Source organism: Malaclemys terrapin, chromosome 21 (assembly GCF_027887155.1).
Source record: "Malaclemys terrapin pileata isolate rMalTer1 chromosome 21, rMalTer1.hap1, whole genome shotgun sequence".
Taxonomy (NCBI): domain Eukaryota; kingdom Metazoa; phylum Chordata; order Testudines; family Emydidae; genus Malaclemys; species Malaclemys terrapin.
In genome coordinates, this window is record NC_071525.1 from 4407280 (window position 1) to 4427937 (window position 20658).

Sequence of the window (20658 nt, forward strand, 5' to 3'; positions counted from 1 at the left end):
GCTGAATTCGACGTATCGCAGCCGACTTACCCCGCTGTGCGGGCGGCGGCAAAATAGACCTCTGCGGCTTCCTGTCGACGGCGCCTACTCCCACCTCCGCTGGTGGAGTAAGAGCGCCGATTCGGGGATCGATTGTCGCGTCCCCGAGAGGTCGATTTCTACCCGCCGGTTCAGGCGGGTAGTGTAGACCCAGCCTAAGGATTGTACTGTATAAAGGTAAAAGATCACACCCCTAACTGCCATAGTTATACCAGTACAAAACCTGTGAGAGAGGCCAAGTCTACATTACAGACTTCTGCTGGCATAGCTGTATCAGTCAGGGGGGTGGAGGGTGGGATCTCTGACCGACAGAGCTGTGCTGGCACAAGATGAAGTTATAATGACAACACCCAACACCGTTTGGCTTGCTTCGCTCGTAGGGGAGTGGTTTTACTATGCGGGTACAGAGAACGGCTTTGCCAGGACAGCTGCGTCCACTCCAGGAGCGCTTTGCCGCTCGAGCAGACTGGTATTGCAATACTGGTACAGTGCTCCTAATGTAGACAGAGCCTAAATGAGAATCAGGCTCCAGGAGTTTATCAGCTGATCAAAGAGGTGGAAAGCTTCTTCATTCAAAGCTTGCTCTCCAAAAAAAAAAAAAAAAAAAAAAAGCAATAAGGCATATATTTGAAAGAAAAGAAAAGAAAAGAAAAGAAAAGCAGCAAGATTTGGGAGGGTTCCAGTTACCCCCACCGCCCCCCTGAAATCAAAGCCTCAGGGAGATGAGGGAGGCTGCCAGGTCGCACCACAAGGATTTAAAAGCAGCCGTGACATGGCCGGAACAGCAGGGGGGAGATTATTTCTCCAGCAGCGCTTTGAAGAGGTTAAACCTTGCTGCTGCGTGAGGTCCACGCGCCATCATTCTGCCTGTGCGGTGGTTGCGCCGATCCGTTGCATCCATGCCATCTCCAGCAGATAAATTGAATGACTAGAGGCTCTGTGTGCTCTCTGTGTGTTAATTTACGTCCGCCTGTAATGGCAATAATTACCCAGCCAACCCATTCATTTGTCTAAATTTGCTCGGACGTAGAGGGAGTTGCCCACATGCAGCTTCTTCATCGAAAGTGACAAGCGCGCGGCTCTAATCAGAGCTCTCGCCGCTCTCGGGAACATGGCGCACGTCTCGCTGGTCCTTTCCTGCTTGCGAATTCGCTACTGGTGGGAAGGGAGCTGGACTGACCGCTGAGAGGTGGAGATGCTCCAATGCAGAACGGTTCTCAGTGATGTCTGCGGCAGTGCAAGTTCTGCACAAACCCGGTCATCTTCACTGCAAAGTTAACTTGAGTTATAACCCCAGGGTTGCCCCTAACCCCGTCCACACACAAAACCCTATCACTCACGTGCAGTGATGCTATTCACTCAAGCTGTCTGGCCTGAGAGGGATGTATAGGCCAAAACCTGAGTGAGCGCAACTCATCAGCTGTTAACACGACCGCTCTGTAGTGTGGACACAAGGCAGCAGCATTCAAGTGCAGCTAGTCCTCCAATGCTTTCCCACAATTCCCCCTGTGTGTCTGGAAAGATTCTCCCACAATTAATTGGGAAAAAATTCATAGAGTAGCTCAGCTTCCTGCGGTGCTAAGGACCCCGGGATGTGTCCCCAGAAGTCCTAGCACCAGTGCCAGTGTGGACACAGCAACTTGAGGGTTATTTCACCATGTGGCAGTTCTCACCCGAGCTCGGCTCACACAAGAGGAATCACTCGAGTGTAGATCACTCGAGCTAACTCTGCAGTGAAAAATGACTCAGAAACGGCGTCTATTAAAACTCGAGTGAGCACAACTCATCAGCTGCCAATACGGTCACTCTAATGTGGACACATGCTAGTGCTCGAACACACACATACTCACGCCTGGTTTTTTTCAACACCCACAACCGGGTTCAGCTTTTTAGAAGAATCTAGCTTTTGAGCTGGTTGGGAAACGATCCTCCCCCCCCACCCCGGTGAAAATTTTAGACCAAAAATAACAAAAAGTCTCTTTTTGTGGAAAATGTTCTGCCCTGAAATGTTAGGGTTGTGACCGTACTTTCCCCCGTTTTCAACGAAAACCAAAATATTTTCGCTAAAAAAGAATGCACAAAAATGCGGCCTTTAAAAAAAAATCTGTTTATTTTTTGACGAAAATCCAAATATTTTTGTCAACAACTATCGTTTTTGGGTAGAAAGTTTTGTTTTGGATTAAAACCCCCGTTTTTCGATGAGTTTTTCATGGAAAAAAATGCGAGGTGCAGAATTGGTTGCATTTTTTTTCCACTGAAAAGCTTTTACTGAATCAAAAAAAACCAAGCAACCAGTTCTGCTCGGCATCCGTCTAGGCACCGGAAGAAAAAAGTCAGATTTGCAAAAGACTTCTGCACACAGCAGCTCCCGTGGTGACACCGATGGCCAAACTTCCAGAAGAGCCCAGCACCCAACAGGTATCCAAAGTGCTGCCCCCTTGTGCAAACCCTGCCACTTTTTTGGGTTCCTAAACTGGGAGCTGATGCTGACCCCCTGGAAATTTGGCCCTGAGTTCTTCCAAAATTCTAGCCCAACTACTGTGCCTCATTCCTAATTCAGCCGGATCCTCATGAGGGCAGAGACGGGAGCTCAGTCTCTATCGCCCATACACTCCTTGGCCCCTGTGTTGAGACTGACCAGAAGGCAGCTAATTAATGCAATGGCTGATGTGACTCAGTGGCCACTTGCCCACTGGAAACTGGACTGAGACCCACCAAGCAGCAAGCAGACGTGTCCGAGTGTTTGTCTTGGATTGGATGTTAGCAGCTGGCCTGGAGGTGAAAGGCTCTGCTACTGATCCCCTACACCAATCCAGCCATCTCCCCCAGGCACCTATCACTCAATGTACAACACCTAATTTTATGAAAGACTCCCTGAGTGTGGCAAATCCATGCTCATTTCATGAAATCGGCTCCAGCAAGCTTTCCTCCTCATGTAAATACGCCTGTTGATATCATGGCGATTACATAGAGGAGCAGGGATTGTGTGTGGGTAGGGATCCTGGTTTCTATCATCCCCTCGATCCTATTTGCAATTTAGAGCTTTAGCTCAAGGTCAAGATACCCTCCTCCCCGGCCTCCTTCCATCCAGAACCAAGAACCAGATCATCGAGTCTGAGCGGCTGTGCAGCACAGGCCACGAAATGTCGCCCCGCACCCACACACCAAACCCAACAACCAAAATATCACAGCCCACAAGAGACTAGCCTCGAATGAGCCACAGGCAGAGAACAGGAGGGACCGAGGTGCACCAGGGCCCGAGGGCCCTGATTGAGACAGACTCAGATAATCCTGCACCCGCGCACTACAGAGGAGGTGAAAAAAACCCCAACAGCCCTGCCAATCTGGGGGAAAATTCCCTCCTGACCCCACAGATGGCAATCAGTTAGACCCTGAGCATCGGAGCAAGAACCAGCCAGCCAAGCACCGGAGAGAGAGAATTCCTCCCCCTCCAATGTCCCATCCCCAGCCGGGGCCACCCCTCATGCTCTGGAGGAAGAAAGTAAAGAAATAGTCCCTGAACACATGTGGGGGAGCTGTAAATACAAACATTTTCAGAGTGTCTACATTAGTATTTTCCAATGCGGTTGGTTAACTCAAATTAATTGGCACATAATTAGCTGGAGTGTCAGACTGCCCCTCCTTATCATTCACGACCCATGAGTCAGGCCCAAGAAATCATGCGTCTGGCATATTTTCCAGCTTTTCTCCACAGGCAGGGCTAGAAACTTAATTTTTTTTTTTTTTTTTAAGAAAGCTGACATTTTCATGTCATCCCATGACTCCAGCAGCTGGTGCTTTAAGAGCAACATCACACAGTGCAAGTCTACAATACAACCGTGAGAGCTGGCAACACTGGAGTTACAGAAGCGCCAGCCCCGAGCATTCCAAAATCATGAGTCGGGCCTAAGAAATCATGAGATTGGCTTTAAAATCAGGAGATTTTAAAGAAAGAAATAAAGTTGGGGTCCTTTCACTCGCCTCCTCATTTCTGAATCTTGAGCGGCCACATTTCCCAGCTTTTCTCTGCAATCTCCAGGGCTAGACCCTTCCTTCTTTTTTTTAAAGAAAAGCTAAGATTCCCCCACCATCACATGCCTCCAGGAGCTGGGACTTTTAAGGGAGACACCAAACATGGCGAGCCTCGCCACTCTGGCGAACCTGTAGCGACTCCAGGGTTGGCGACCCTGGAGTTACAAACAGGGCCTCCGACTCTAGCCTCGTTGAGGGTGGGGAGAAGGGAAGGCCAGGTCTCACCTCGATGATGTCTGCGTTGGTCCGGCTCTCGTGCGGCTCGTTGTACTCGGTGTACTTAAGCAGCACCTTGTCCATGTCCGTGCTGGCGTACTGGAACAGCTTGTTTGAGTGGTTGAAGATGATCAGGGCGATCTCACAGTCGCACAGGACGCTCAGCTCGTAGGCTTTCTTCATCAAACCGAACTTCCGCTTGGTGAAGGTCACCTGCAGGGAGAAGGCAGGAGATTCAGAAACTCATAGATAGATCTTGCAGCGCAACCGGCTGCCTCACAAAGGCCGCCGAGCTCCATCCAATTTCCCCTGGACTGAGCCCAGTGATTTGTGTTTGACTAACGCGTCTCGTCCAGAAAGGCATCCAATCTGGATCTGAGGGCGGGGAGGGGGAAGGACTTTGGATCCATGTGGTTTATGGATCTCCTGACCGGGCCAGCCACGCTGCTAGAATGGACAGAGAAGGGAACACAGGGGAAAACACACGCTATGGGCAGGCTGCCGAGTGAGGTGTTATGGGAAATTTAAAGGGCTATGCAGCCAGCGTGGTGGGAGCAGAAGACTTGCCCGCTTTATGCCTCAGTTTCCCCAACTGGACAATGGGGAGGATAATACTGAGCCTCCCCCTCCTCCTCTGGGCCCTCGCGGGGCCTAACCGATTCATTTCTGCCGAGCGCTTCCCAAGGCGGATGCTACCAAAGTGCAAGGATGACGATCGCCGTTGGAAGTTACATATGGCAGAATCAAGGGAAAAGACATTTTAGCAAAATCCCCAGCAGAGCCACCATCTGTCTGGCTTTTAAGCCTGGTTTTTGAGCAGGAGAGATCTCTTTGGCACGGGCTGCGGTAGCTCAAAGCGCACGCTTCACTGGAAGCTGCGGAACTAAAACCAAGGGGGCTGATTCTCCGTTCTGCCAAGGCCCCTTTACCCCACTCTGGCAGTGTAAAGGGGCCTACGGCCAGATTAGGTAAATGGGCCTCAGGCTCCAATGGCAATAAGAACTGCAGACTCGATTCTCCACTGCCCTGCGCCTTGCCCAGTCATTTACACCAGTGCAAGTGGGTAAAGATCACCAGGGGATGCCTCATCACACCAGTATGACAGGGCCTTACGGTGGGTGTCATGGCCTCTTTTGTGTAATTAGTTGCTCTCATGCAAAGGGAGTGGGAAATGCTCCCAAATCCGAATGGTAGAGTTTTACACCCAATTCGCACGGGTGTAAACCTCTGCGCAAGGCACCGGGTGAATAGAATCAGGCCCGTAGGTTTCTGTGATCCTGTCTCACAGGCGTCACAAATTCTGGGCCTGATTCTCCATTGCCCTGAACCTCGCGCTGTCACTGTCTACCAGTGCAAAAGCGAGCGGGAACTGCTGCCCATTCTGATCCGGCAGCATTGCACACTCACTTTGCACGACAGGTGTGAGTCCACGGTGAATCAAGCCCTCTCCCTTTGGCCCCAAAGTGGCACCTCTCACTATTGCATGACACAGAGATACCAGGTAGAACCCACTGCACATAACTCCCTGCCATTGTACTCTGCCTTCCCTTGACTCCACATCCGCAGTGGTCATTGCCGGTCTTCTGTGCTTCTGGCACACAGATAGTGGGTTCTCTCACACGGCATCCCAGCTCCTCCAAGGCCACAGCCAATGCTGGTGCCTTCCCTTTTGCTTCGTTAACCACTCACTGCTCCGGCCCTTATTAAATCCACCCTAGCCACCAATTCACATGCAAAGGTGCAAGGCTGTCAGGAGTGGCCCAGTGCACCGCTCTGTAGCTCCCCATGCTGCAGCGAAGAGAAGGGGTCAGTGCATTGACCTCAATGAGTGGAGAGATAGAGAGACAGGCCGGCCATGGGGTTCCGGTGTCGGTTTGGGTATCAGGTACGTGGATTCCATTCCTGCCTCTGTCATAGACTCCCTGGAATAGCTACTTCATCTTGCCGTGCCTTAATTCCCCATTAGTAAAAGGAGGATACGGCTCCCTGTCTTCATCCTTTATTTGTATTAAACTAACACACTCGTTCTATTACGCCTAAAGGGTTTAGGAACACGAGTCCCAAATCTCCCCATTGTGCTGTACATACATGGCCAGAGTGCCCAAAGATCTTATGGTCCAGAGGGAAAAAAGGAAGAAGGGGGCAAGTGAAGCACACAGCAGGGAAACCTTATGCTTTAGGCAGAGTCTAACTAATAGGGCGAGTCTACACTACACACAAAGCCTGGGATCTGACTCAGGTTTGAGCCCAAACTCCACTTCCATCCACACACACGAGCAGTCTGACTCAGGTCAGCAAGCACTTAGGACCTGCGTCTTAGGACTGTGCCTGAGGTGTGGGTCAGAGCCCAAGTCCTCCTGGGACTCGGGTCCAACCCCTATCATTTTGCAGTGTGGATGCAGCTCAAGCCCGAATGAGAAGGTTGGCATAGCATAGTGTGGATGCATTAGCGGGGCTGAAGCTGGTCTCTGTCAGAGCCAGGATCCTCAAGGAGGTGGACCTCAGGTCCGATCCAGTCTGACAGTTCCTATGATTTGCCCTCCCGGTCACCCAGCCTGTTAATGGCAGAGCCAGGATGGAACCCAGGTCTTCCACCTCTACTCCCCAACCCACTGGGCCATTTGCCTGCCTTGCCAACTCAGGGTGGAAGCTCTAGGGCAAGGACTGTCTCTTCTTGTCTACATTGAGAAATTAATTCAGATTAAGGTAGGGTGCGAGTTTAAAGCGGAATAGTTATTCCCGATTAACATCCTGTGTGAATGCTCTTATTCTGGAATAAGAGGTTCCTTATTCCAAAATAGCTTAATCCACTTCCAAAATGGATTAAACTAAGGTCTGGTCTATACTACCCGCCTGAATCGGCGGGTAGAAATTGACCTCTCGGGGATCGATTTATCGCGTCCCGTCGGGACGCAACAATCGATCCCCGAATCGGCGCTCTAACTCCACCAGCGGAGGTGGTAGTAAGCGCCGCCGACAAAAAGCGGCAGAAGTCGATTTTGCCGCCGTCCTCACAATGGGGTAAGTCGGCTGCAATACGTCGAATTCAGCTACGCTATTCACGTAGCTGAATTTGCGTATCTTAAATCGACTCCCCGCTGTAGTGTAGATGTACCCTAATTCACTTGGGAAGTGGATTAAACTAATTTGGAATAAGGAACTCTGATTCCTGACTCAAGTCTCCACGCAGGGAGTTAAGCAGGCAAAGTTAAGCAGGAATAGCTACTCCAGAATAACTCCCCGTGTACACACACCCTTACTATATGTTTGTACAGCACCTAGCGTCACACTCCCCAATCTCAGTTGCAGAGGTAAGTACTAGGATATTATAAATCAATAAATAATAATATCTTGCCCCTTCTTTCCTTGGAGCACGGGAGGGCCAGTATACACACCTGCCCCTTTCTTCCTTCAGGCCCTGCTCTTTTCTCAGAGACACACAGAGCATTTGGATACTTTAAACACACCAGGGTTGTCTCCTGTGGTGTCCCAACACGTCAGGTACACCGCTGCATCCCCACTGTCCTAATGACCTTGTCCGAGCGTTTTTCCACATCGCCTGTCAGACCTGGAGAGTCACTGCACTTGCGACCGCTTCCCCCGTCCTCCCCACCCGCCCCGCCTCTAAATTAGCTGTCATTAGCAATGTCGACTGAAGAGGCGTCCTTTGCTGGACGGATCCTCTATTCCATTTGCTCCTGACAAATGGGAGCGCTGCCTGCCCTTATCTGCTGATAAGGCCACCTGATCCGGGGCAGGCTGCGTCTTATCACACTGTGCACTTCAGCAGAGGGCACGGCAAATGGAAACTGAAGAGCGCTCAGAGGACTGGCTTCTTATTGGATTGAAAAGCCTGTGTCGGGGAAGATTAAAGGGCTTGATTCTCCATTGCCCTGCAGCTCGTGCAGCCATTTGCCCCAGTGCAAAGCTGGGGTGTCAATCACCGCCGTGCTGTTGTGTTAATTTTGCACCCACTTTGCACTGGTGCAAATGGCTGCTGGGCAACCGAGAACCAGACCTGTCAGAGAGAGCAAACTGCCTCCAGGCGGGCCCCCCAACATCCTGACATCAATCTCTCTCTCTCTGCCAGGCCTCACCGCTAGGCTCCCAACAGATCAGTCTCACATGCATGTAAGCTCACTCCCAAATCCCAGATTTCACTGCCGGAGCCACTCTTTGCAGCTTCCTGCTCCTCCGTATAGGGGAATCAGCCAAACCCCTGCTCAGGTCCGTGCCTCCTTTGGGACTACGGTTGGCAGGCCTCCCCTGTTACAAGGCCATAAAAACGGTGGCGCCTCTGACGATCATTTTAACTGGGCCCCAATCCCTGTTAAACCCTTTCTCCCACTGGTAGTCCAATGACTCACCCACCGGAGTAAGGAATACTCAAGAGAGAGCAAGGAGTTGCAGGATCGGGCCTTTACATTCAGATCGAAATAGGCCCAAGTCTCATTTATCCTAAAGTCTCTTTACATGGCAGTGGCGGTATAAAGAGGTTTCAAAATGGGTGGAAATCCTTTTGCACTGCCAGACATTGGGGTAAAGGGGCCTTAAGGGTAAATGAGGATCACGCCCTAAGAACTACCCTCATCCAATTAGGGAGAGCAAAGAGGAACCAAGCAACCAGTACAGCCAATCAACAACTAAGCAGCGCCACACAGACTTTGAATGCTTGCAAACAGCTGACGGAACAAGAACCGCGTTGCTGAAATGACCCGGCCCAACATTTAGAACAGCAAATAAATCGCGACAAAATTGTCAGAGGAGAAATAAAGCTCGAGAATAAAGCTCTTGGACAATGTACATCCATTAGGGAAAAAGGGGGGGAGGTTAGTCATATAAATGATTGACTCTACCCTAAGCTGTAAGGTGGTGTTTGGAGGGAGGGACCGTCTCTTGCTGTTTGCACGTGCAGTGCCTAGCGGACTAGGGCCCTGAGCTCAGTGGCACTGCATGAAGTTGGGGAAGCAGAGGAGACCACACCAGTGAGCTAATCAATCTCTTTTCTTGTCCAGCTCTAACATGGATTTCGGCAGCTCCTGGAGCTGGGTGCTGCACATCGAGAGGGACAGTCCTGGCCCTGATGAACTCCCAATCTCAGGGCTCGTCTACGCGGACACTTCGCTCACAGCAAGCTGGGGTGAAAATCTACCCCGCAGTAGCCTGCCGCCCACCGAGGCTACAGCGACGCTGCGTTTTGGAGCCCGCAGGAGCGTCACAGACGCGGGCTAGCGGGGCTCATACCAGTGCTCTGAAAGCAGCCCTTTGACGCTGTGGCTCAGGCTGGAGGCCAGGGAGTGGGGTGGCCCATTTAGGCCCCAGTTGAGGAAAGCGTCCCTGGTTCAGATGGGCTTCGCCACTTAAAGATAGGCCCCTGCTTCAACCCGTCCTAGAACTGGAGCCTTAGATTGTAGAGTCGTGGGGGCAGGACCTGTTTCTCACTATGGCCCAGCCTATCTCCGGGAGGGATATCTCAGTGGTTTGAGCATTGGCCTGCTAAACCCAGGGTTGTGAGTTCAATCCTTGAGGGAGCCATTTAGGGATCTGGGGCAAAGTCTGTCAGGAAAGGTACTTGGTCCTGCTGTGAAGGCAACAGACTGGACTCAACGACCTTTCAAGGTCCCTTCCAGCTCTATGAGATAGGTATATCTCCATATTAAATCTCGCTCTGATTCCCGGACTTTGGCAGTGTTACCGGGGCCTTAGCCCTGGTCTGTGCTACAAAATTAGCACAATCCACACCCCTGAGCAGCATAGTGAAGCCGACCTAAGTCCCCATGTAGACAGTGCTGGGGCAATGGAAGAATTCTACTGCCTCTCGGGCAGGTGGATTATCGACAGCGACAGGGAGACCCCTCCTATCGGCGGAGCTAGCGTCTACTCCGAGGCACTGAGGCGGTAGCGTTCCAAATGTAGGCAGGGCCTCAGCGTCCACGAGAATCGGACCCTGGCATTTAGATTGCATATCACAGCTTCCCACGTGGGACTTTGCTTCGGTGGCCGCCAGCTCCCCCGGTCTCCTCCCTCCTTTCTCTGAGGTGATTAAGTAGTAACGAGATTCGGCTCTAATCGTCTCAGCCCTTTTAAAGTGCAGGGATGGCACACCACGCAGCTGTTCTCCGCCACGTGAGGCTGCTGAACCCCTCGGAGACTTTGTCTTCTGGGCTAACTCGCTCTGCCTCTGAGCCCTCCCGGTCACGTTGCCAGGGTCTCCGGCCTGCTCAACGGCAAATCAAATTACTTCAGGATCAGCGCGAGTGTCATCGGCAGACTCCATTCTCTCTCTCTGCTGCCCGCTGACAGATTGGGGGGGGGGGCAAGCTTAGCGTTGCTGCATGATAAGGATATCTTGGCAGCTCAAAACTTGTGCTCCCGGGAGCTTAAGTGGGGAGCCTCTCAGCACTCTGGCTCTTGCAAGGAGAGAGAAATTAAAATGCCGTGTGTGTTCACATTTATAAGGGGCAGCTTCTCCCATGGAAAGGCACCTCATTCTGTCTAGTGGCAGAACAGCTTAGCATCTGAACAACTGAGTCCAGAGCACAGGAACCAGGCAGGTGGGCACTAGATAGATAGATAGATAGATCAGTGATATTCAACCTTTTTTCATTTGCAGATCCCTAAACATTTTTGAATGGAGGTGCAGACCCCTTTGGAAATCTTGAATATAGTCTGCGAACCCCCAGGGATCTGCAGACCACAGGTTGAAAACCACTGGATTAGATAATGGGGTATGCATGGGGATAGCTAGATAGACAGAGGGGTGTGTATGGGGATAGCTAGATAGACAGAGGGGTGTGTATAGGGATAGATAGATAGATTAGACAGATAGAACTATACATATGAACTGAGAGCAAGAGATTGAAATAAATCTGATCCTCCCCTCAGCAAAGAAAAGGTTTCTCGAAGAGTTGGGCGAGTAACTCCCACAGCAGCTGGTAGGTCTTCTCACGACTCCAGGTGGGGAGTCGGCTCCAGAGTCATTCCCCCACGAGCAGTCGCGTGACAGCCAGGCGATCCGTGAAAATGGCCACGAATCCCCAAAGCTGCCCCAACGGCGTTTTGTTCTCAAGTCCACAGAGCGAACCCCTCTCATCCACACTGAGGCCCCTTGACAGGGCTCGGGCAGCACAAAGAGGCCTTAAAGCACAGGGAAATTTCATTTGGCGCCCAATTTCAAGCCCCTTCACGCTACCAGAGAAGCATAAAGGGGCCTAAAGGTATCTCTACACCTGGAGCTGGAGGTGGAATGCCCAGCTTGGGCAGACATACCTGTGCCATTAGTAAGTTGTTTGGTAGACACCTATGCACAAGAAATAGGTTCACAGAAACTGGATCTGTCCGTGAGTGATTCTGCTACAGGTGATTGGGTGAAATTAATCTGAAAACTTATTTGTGTTACAACATGGCCTCTCGGGCTGCCTTCAGGGATTGAACCCAGAAACGTGGATCTAAAAGCACAAGTTTCTAGTGCAGGGGTGGGCACGTGGACCGTCAGGGTAATCCGCTGGTGAGTCGCGAGAGTTTGTTTACATTGACCGTCCGCCGGCACGGCCACCTGCAGCTCCCAGTGGCTGCGGTTCGCCACTCCCGGCCAATGGGAGCCGCAGGAAGTGGCGCAGGCCGCAGGGTTCTCTTTGCCGGAAGCCGGGAATGGGCGACAGGGGATGGATCACTTGATGATTCCCTGTTCTGTTCATTCCCTCTGGGGCACCTGGCACTGGCCACTGTCAGAAGACAGGATACTGGGCTAGATGGACCTTTGGTCTGACCGAGTAGGGCCATTCTTATGTTCTTATACATGGACTAATCACTAGAGGGGGACAAAGAGCCAAATCTTGTTATCATGGGTTACACTTGCAATGAATAATGTGACCAGCTCTGGGGGACTATTTTAGAGGTTATTTGTATTCCAAATAAAACTTCATTACCTCTTAGTTTATCTGATCCCATTTCTCCAGCCTTCAAAGAACAGTAAACACTCAGTCTTTATGGGATAGAAAAAGTCAGAGATAGAGGGTGGTTGGAAAAAACAGGAAAATGATTTGGGGGAAAATTTCAAACGTGTTTCCATTTCATAGGCTTCAAGACGAATTCAGTTTTTTCATGAACTTTTCCCACAATACTTATTTTTTTACTCAAATTGTTCTTTTACCAAAACTGCCATGTTTTTCAGGTTTTCGGTACACAACAATTTTCCGATCATTTTGAAAGTGATTTTTGTAAAAACGCCAGGAAAATATATCATGGAAAGTTTTGTGAAAGTGAGAAAAAAAAATGATACCGTTGATGAAAAGTTTTGGTTTTGAATAAAAAGGCCATGATTTGACCCCCAAAAAAGTTCACGCAAAAAAATGATGAAGAGCTTTATTTAGAGGTTTCCATTTTGGGAATCCACAAAACATCGTGCCAGATTCATTCCCTGTCTAATTGTTTTGCCTTTGACGGAGTCACACCACGCATGAATTTGACCAATACCATATCACAATGGCTGAGGACCTGCCATGGCATGTGGACAAACTACAGCTGCACTAAGTAGGTACATAATACTACCAAGTCCGGATCTTTCACTCAGCTCCGCTCATGGTGGTAGCATTTCACACACTTCAACCAGGTGTCAATAGCCACATAAGACGCACATCCCAAGGAAGAGTCAGGAGCTATGGTGATTTGATGCAGTGTCATGTGTCAATCAACAGCCCATAGACACGATGCTGTAACGTTTCAGTGCGCGGTGATGGGGTCGCGGCTGGAGTTTGTCTCGTTGGACCAACCCAGCACTGGCAACACTATTCAGAGTGACCAATAATAGGGATATCTGGGCCAGATGGGGCAGGGAGGTGGCTCTTGGCCATGCCTGGAGGTCTGAAGCTGGAAAAGGGGGAGAGCAAAGAAAGCAAGGCCTGGCTGCTCTCAGCCCTCTGAGAGAGAAAGGACAGGCCAGTGATTAGGGTTTGGGAGACTTGAGTTAAATTCCCTGCTTTGCAAACAATGTTAGACCAATTACCCAAGATTAACAAACCCGTCTCTGGCAATGTCAGAAATAGGACCCAGGAGTCCAGGATCCCCAATTTAATGACTAGGTTATACTTCCTCTCCGGAAGTAGGAACTGAAACTTGGGGAGTCCCGCCGTCCAATCCCCACTTCTTTATCTAATAGACCCACTCCTCCCTTCCACACCCTGAAGTCCCAACTTCCAGTACTTAATTCTAGCCACGAGCAAAGCCCCTGACATCTAAAACCATCAATTACCATTATCCTGCCATTCAAGTCTACCAACGTTATGGTGAAAAGGGAAAGAAACCAAAAACCTTTCAACTATAGATAAGCAGACAGGCTGGGATTTACATGGGCCTGACCCTCATCTAGAAGAATTAACCTTATAAGACTAAGAGGGTAATTAAATCTCATGCTTCAGGGCATAAGCTGATCGCCATAGGGGTCAGGAAGGAATTACTTCCAAACACAGTACTGCACTATCAGAGGATTTTTGCCCTCCCCTGACGCATCAGGCACTGGTCTTTGCCAGACCCACTTTGATGGACTAGTGGGCTGATGTGTCATGGCAAATCTTATCCTATCCTCTAATGTCATTAGTGACTATTACTGGCTCTCCTCTCTTGTTAGGCTTCTACACTAGGGCCTTGATTCTGGTCTCACTGATCAATGGTAACTCCATTCATTTCAGGGGAATCATCCTAGTCTCCTAGCTCGGCAGGCAGGACCAGAAACATACCCGTAGACTCTCGGGAGAGCTTGGCGCAGCATGCTAGCCCTGAGGTTGCAAAGGTGCAGATCCGGTCGGGCAAGTTCCCTACGAGACAGACACAGCACAAGAGAGGAAGATTGGTCTTGTAGCCAAGGCAGCAGACTAGCTCTCAGGAGACCTGTGTTCGGTTTTAACTTGGTCACAGATGCACTGGGCTTTGGATCAGGGCCCCAATGTCTTGGAGTTCCTTACACTGCAGAGGCAAATGATTATTTATGAATTCAATTTGCACAGGTAGCAGAATCATTGGTTACTCCCCAGAGACCATCCACACAGGAAGGATGGTCTTGTGGCCAAGGCTCTGGAGCGGGATTCAGGGGATCTGGGTTTAATTTATGGCTCTGCCACAAACTCTCTTGTGTGACCTGTGAGGACTCACTTAATTGCTGCAGGCCTCAGGTCCCCAGCTGTAAAATTCATAGATTCATAGATTATAGGACTGGAAGGGACCTCGAGAGGTCATCGAGTCCAGTCCCCTGCCTGCATGGCAGGACCAAATACTGTCTAGACCATCCCTGATAGACATTTATCTAACCTACTCTTAAATATCTCCAGAGATGGAGATTCCACAACCTCCCTAGGCAATTTATTCCAGTGTTTAACCACCCTGACAGTTAGGAACTTTTTCCTAATGTCCAACCTAGGCCTCCCTTGCTGCAGTTTAAACCCATTGCTTCTTGTTCTATCCTTAGAGGCTAAGGTGAACAAGTTTTCTCCCTCCTCCTTATGACACCCTTTTAGATACCTGAAAACTGCTATCATGTCCCCTCTCAGTCTTCTCTTTTCCAAACTAAACAAACCCAATTCTTTCAGCCTTCCTTCATAGGTCATGTTCTCAAGACCTTTAATCATTCTTGTTGCTCTTCTCTGGACCCTTTCCAATTTCTCCACATCTTTCTTGAAATGCGGTGCCCAGAACTGGACACAATACTCCAGCTGAGGCCTAATGAGAGCAGAGTAGAGCGGAAGAATGACTTCTCGTGTCTTGCTCACAACACACCTGTTAATACAGCCCAGAATCACATTTGCTTTTTTTGCAACAGCATCACACTGTTGACTCATATTTAGCTTGTGGTCCACTATAACCCCTAGATCCCTTTCTGCCGTACTCCTTCCTAGATAGTCTCTTCCCATTCTGTATGTGTGAAACTGATTTTTCCTTCCTAAGTGGAGCACTTTGCATTTGTCTTTGTTAAACTTCATCCTGTTTACCTCAGACCATTTCTCCAATTTGTCCAGATCATTTTGAATTATGACCCTGTCCTCCAAAGCAGTTGCAATCCCTCCCAGTTTGGTATCATCCGCAAACTTAATAAGCGTACTTTCTATGCCAATATCTAAGTCGTTGATGAAGATATTGAACAGAGACGGTCCCAAAACAGACCCCTGCGGAACCCCACTCGTTACGCCTTTCCAGCAGGATTGGGAACCATTAATAACAACTCTCTGAGTACGGTTATCCAGCCAGTTATGCACCCACCTTATTTCCTTGGTCTGTCTTTTCTACTTAGACTGTAAGCTCTCCAGAGCAGGGTCCATGTCTTATTACCTGTGTGTGCAGCACCCTAGCAAAATGGAGTCCCGGTCAAGCTTAAGTCCTTTATGTGCTACCGTAATACCTATAATAATGACGGATCAGTCATCTTTGAGAAAAGGGTCAGTGCCTGGGAACCCTTTGAGACTGTAAGCTCTTTGGGGCATTTGTAACGTGTTTGTACAGCTCCTAGCACTATGGGACCTGGACTCGAGGTGCTACTGCCATATCAATGTTAAACAATGACAATCCAATAACCTAGCTAACTGCAAGTTCTCAATGAGGTCAGGTGCTGCTGGGAGCTAGTAGCGCTGGTATGCAAGCAAGCATGTACATAGCAAAGAGCACACATGACACGCACAAGCACACACACAGAGGCATGTGCGGAGACATCCCACATGCAAAGCAGCTTTAACTGGAAGACCTAGATTTCCAGAGGCAGAGCCATGACATGAAAGCACATGCATAATTCAGCAGCATCGGATTCCTTAACTACTGGTTAGCAGCATGAGAGAGGAGAGATTCTCCCCTCTCTGAACCTCAGGAAAGCTTCTGTGGAGACGGGAATGGAAATTTTACCACAACGCATGGGCTAAGGATGCAGGATGGACCTGAGGTTTGGACTGAAGCCAGTTTTCCCCACCCCAGAGAGAAACTAACATTTGGAGTCAGTACCGTGCAACTAGTTCGGGCAGTTCCCTAGTCACACTATGTCCAAAACGCACCCCTATGGACAGTTTAGATCAGTGGTGGGCAACCTACGGCCCGCACACAGCCCATCAGGGTAATCCGCTGGCGGGCCGCCAGACAGTTTGTTTACATTTGCATGGCCACCCACAGCTCCCATTTGCATGGCGGGCTGCACGTTGCCCACCACTGGTTTAGATCCTTGAACTGAAACAAAAGAGGGGAGAGAAATGATAAGGAGCTGAGGACATTAAGTAACATGCCCAAGGTCACACGGGAAGACGGTGGCAGGGCAACAGCAGGCTGCAGGTCCCAGGAACGCGCCTAATGGATAAGGTGTCTGACTTCGGATCAGAGGGCTGTGTGCTTGCCTCTGATCACGGGTCCAGCTGTCTAGGTCTCAGCTAGGGACGTAGCAGCTTCTCCCTCACACAAAGCCTTGAAATTGGGGCTGGATTTCTTTCCAAAGCGAACGTGTAGTGCCGCCGGAAGATAAAGGGCTTGATACAGGAATCCCTGGCTAAGTTTGCAGGGCCGGGACTATGCAGGAGGTCAGACTACAGGATCATAATGACCCTATGTGGCCTCAAAGTCCATGAGTCTTCAGAGTGTCAGATCGGCACCCAATCCACTGGGCCACACTACCTGGGTCTGTGAGGGGTGAAAGGGTCTATAGAAATAGAGCCGGTCTAACCAGATGGGGATCAGACCCACTTTCTTCTAGAGCTTTGCTTCTTTCCTCCAAAAGCGGCTTCTTTCCTCTCGTCACGGTGCATCCTTGCTGGGCAAGGGAAGGAGAGGGGGAAATAATTGATTCCGAAGCCAGTTCCGGTGACCAATTAAAGAGCCCTGCTGCTTCGTTAACTTCCTGGCTCTGAGAGGGTTTTGCTGGGTTTGTTTTAAACGCCGACCGATGCATTCCTTGATCATGCAAAGAGCGCGGTTCAAAGCGTGTGGTGAGGGTGGGGGGAGGTTCTTGATGGAATCCGAGCGGTGTCAGATAAGCAGCATCCCCGTTGCAAATGTTTGTGATTACAGTGGGAGGGTGGAGGGAGAACAAGATACAAAAAAAAAAGGAGCTGCAGGAAAGATAAAGGAGCCCCTTGACTCGCCCCCAGGCAACCGTTCCAGCCAGATGTTCTCAAGCCCTCAATTGTCTCTCTCTTTGTATCAGACCACTTTGTGTTTTTATTATAGGTAACATGTACATGCTGTACTCTCTCTCTTTTTCTTTTTCCATTAGCCCTTTATAGTAGCTATAAATCCCACTGCCAGATTCCCTTTTTTTTTTTTTTGTCCTCACGCTGGCTCCCAAGCTCCCTGCATCTCTCCTGCCGGTGGCGCTGTGGCAAAGCAGGAAGAAAGGTGGAGGAGAGAGGTACTACAGGGAGTGAGGCGTAACATGGCGGACTGGTCCCAGAGTGGAGACTCTGGAAACCCGGGTACTAGCACCAGCACTGATCTCTTGGGTAAGTCACTTTCTCTCTGGGTCTCGTTTCCCCCTCTTTATCTATTCAGACTGGGATCTCTTTGAGGCAGGGTTCTCTCACACTGTATGTATGTACAGCGCCTAGCGCACTGGGGCCATGATCTCAGTTGCTCTTATATTACCATAACACCTAGGAGCACGGACCAAGCCCCTATGGTGCTCGGTGCTGTGCAAGCACAGAACGGACAGTTCCTGCCTTATCTAAGCATACATCTACCTTTGACCTGGGAGGGGTGTTCCCCCCCCTCTGCTTGAGCTAGCATATCCGTCTCGGCACGGGTAGTAGCTTGGGGTAGCCGTCCAAGTACGTGCCCGTCGCAGACACATTTTTAGGCACTAGCTCAAGCCAGTATGTCTATGCGAATCACACCTCCCAGCTGCAATGTAGACGTACCCTAAGTACAAGACAACAGATGGATACCAAAGACAGGGGAACACAAGGAGACAATGGCATGGTATTGGTCAGCATGGTAGTGGATCCAGTGCATGCGGACAATGTGGTTCTTAGTCACCCGGGGGACATCCACAGTGCTGTCAATTTCATCGCGGGCTGTTGTGCTCAGGACCCCTGGAAATCCAAGCCCCAGGTGGCCAGGGGTTTATTCCCCCCACACACACACACAGAGAGCTAGCCCAAGGCTTAACCGAGGCTGCGAGGGGGTGAGTTTCGCCTCTAAATGAAGAGCCTGGTGGTTGAAGTGAGCAGGCCCGGCCCCCAACCCACCCAGAGCTGTGGTAGCGTGAGCAGCGCAGTTGCCAGCACTGCCAAACCCAACCATTCAGAACCCTCGAGGCAGGCCCCCAAAATCGGGAGACTGGTTTAAAAATCGTGAGATTTAAAGAAAAAAAAAGGGCGGGGCGCTTTCTCTAGGCTTTCTGGTTTCTGAGCCTTTTGGATCCCATTCCCAAGTTGTTCTCTGCAGTTGTGAGAGTTAGAAACGTACTTTTTAAAAAAAAAAGATGAAAGCTAATAGTCTCGCCTGATCACCTGACTCCAAGAGCTGGAGCTTTGAAAAAAGCACCAGGTATTGTGAGACTTGCAATAAAATTGCAGCCATTGGCAACCCTGAGTAGTAGCTTCTGTGGGAACCAGATTGTCACAGCTGTCTTCTATTATTCCCCACCCAACCTTCACAAGCTCAGCTGAGAAAAGCACTTCACTAAGGTGACAGGCAGGAGAAACTGAGTCTGACAGCTAACACGCCTCTCCTCATTCATTTTTACAACCTCTCCTCATTGTTATTTATTTATTCGACGGTAGCAAAGAGGGAGTCCCGGCTCGAGATTCTCCGGTGTTAGGCCCTGTACAAACACAGAACAGAGATACTCCCTGCCCCGAAGAGCCTACAATCTATGTATAAGATGACAGACAAGGGATGGATACCCCCATTTTACAGCTGGGGAAACTGAGGCACAGAAAGGGCAATGACTTGCCCAAGTTCACCCAGGAGGACAACTGAGAATAGACCACCCCTCCCAGATCATAAACCCCAGACCATTGCGCTGTGCAGCAGGCCATCTCACCCTGGTGTTCCTTTGTTACTAAATGAGCTGGGGCAATTAGCTATTAGAGTCGAGTACAATAACGGTACTGATTGGGAAATCGAGGCACAGAGGGATTAACTGTCTTGCCCAAGGTAAGTCAGTGCACAAAGCCGGGAACCGAACCCAAATCTTCCACATCCTACTCCAGCGCTTTAATCGCAAGACCTTCCTCCAGTGCCAACCATCTTCTCACCAAAGTCTGGCTAAAGGAACTCACACAGCATATTACAGCTCCACCGGTCAAACCCCCCAGCCCCCAACCTACAGCTCACTGGGACCCTGGGCTCTGGCAGCGAATTCACTCTTTCCTTTCCTAAAGGGTTATAAAACAGGACTAGAGCAGGCTTTCGGACTCCAGGATTACTAAATATTTTCCATTCATTTTAACTTTGAACAGGGCTCCAATAACCGGCTTTATATATGTTATAACCTCCCACCCATGTACGGCATTCAGCAACGCGCTGGCATGCCAGAGAGCGGTGCTGCCCCAATAAAAAAAAAAAAAAAAAACTCCAGCTCCTTTAATAATCACTAATGCACCATTTCCTGCTGGTTATGGAAATAAACACTGCCCTGAGCAAGTGGGATACTTTCAAAAATATTCCCCTCCCCTCCTCTTTGCCCACCCAAGTGAAACTTTAATGAAGAAAACCTGCAAGTTTCTATTGTTTCACCGTGGAACAATAAAGCTCCTGGAGGGAACTTGCTGCAGTGCTAATGGTTTTTCTTTTAGCAGCAAAAGCCCTGGCGCTGGGTGAGGAATGATGAGGAATCTCCCATCGAGTTCGACGGAGAAGCTACAGTCACTGATTGTGGGCCCAGAGATGAGACCGGAGACCAGTTTTGGGCTGCAGCCCCATCCACAAGGGCCGCAGGTGATGGCAACTGGAGGTGACCGTGCACGGCACACTGCTTTCACCTTTACGCCTCGTGTGTCTCTCCAATCGGCGAACTCTTGACATTTTTCAGTCTGAGGTGGTGCCATCAGACCTTTTTTCCAAAGAGCCTCTCTCTGTTCTAAGCTATTGAGGTCCTTATCCCGTACGTTTCACCGTAGCCTCGAAGCACCTTCCAGTCGTGCGTTACGTGACACGATTAACAGCCGCCATTCAGGCACTGAAAACGGAGCCAGATTTTCAACAGTGCTCAGTCGCTCTAGTTGCCTGTTGGGAGTTGGGGAGCTGGGATCTTTGGAAAATCTGGCCCCAGCTGTCTAGATCTCAACTCCACCCCGTTCTAGCCACTAAGCTAAACTTCCTCCCAGAACTGGAAATAGACCCCCAAAATTCTGACTGCTCGTCCCCCCAGCTCTAACCACTAGACAACCCGGGAGCAGAACCCGGGAATTC

The 20658-nt window shown here is 50.0% G+C and overlaps 1 protein-coding gene across 10 annotated transcripts in view; it reads right to left on the reverse strand.

The window, feature by feature from the left end:
- Window positions 1-20658, reverse strand: part of MEF2D (myocyte enhancer factor 2D) — a 171098-nt gene that overhangs the window by 49869 nt on the left and 100571 nt on the right. For all 10 annotated transcript variants that reach the window (XM_054011459.1, XM_054011456.1, XM_054011454.1 and 7 more), the window contains one exon: window positions 4297-4500. In XM_054011459.1, the coding sequence (XP_053867434.1) occupies window positions 4297-4500 (204 nt within the window). The remainder of the gene's footprint in view (window positions 1-4296; window positions 4501-20658) is intronic.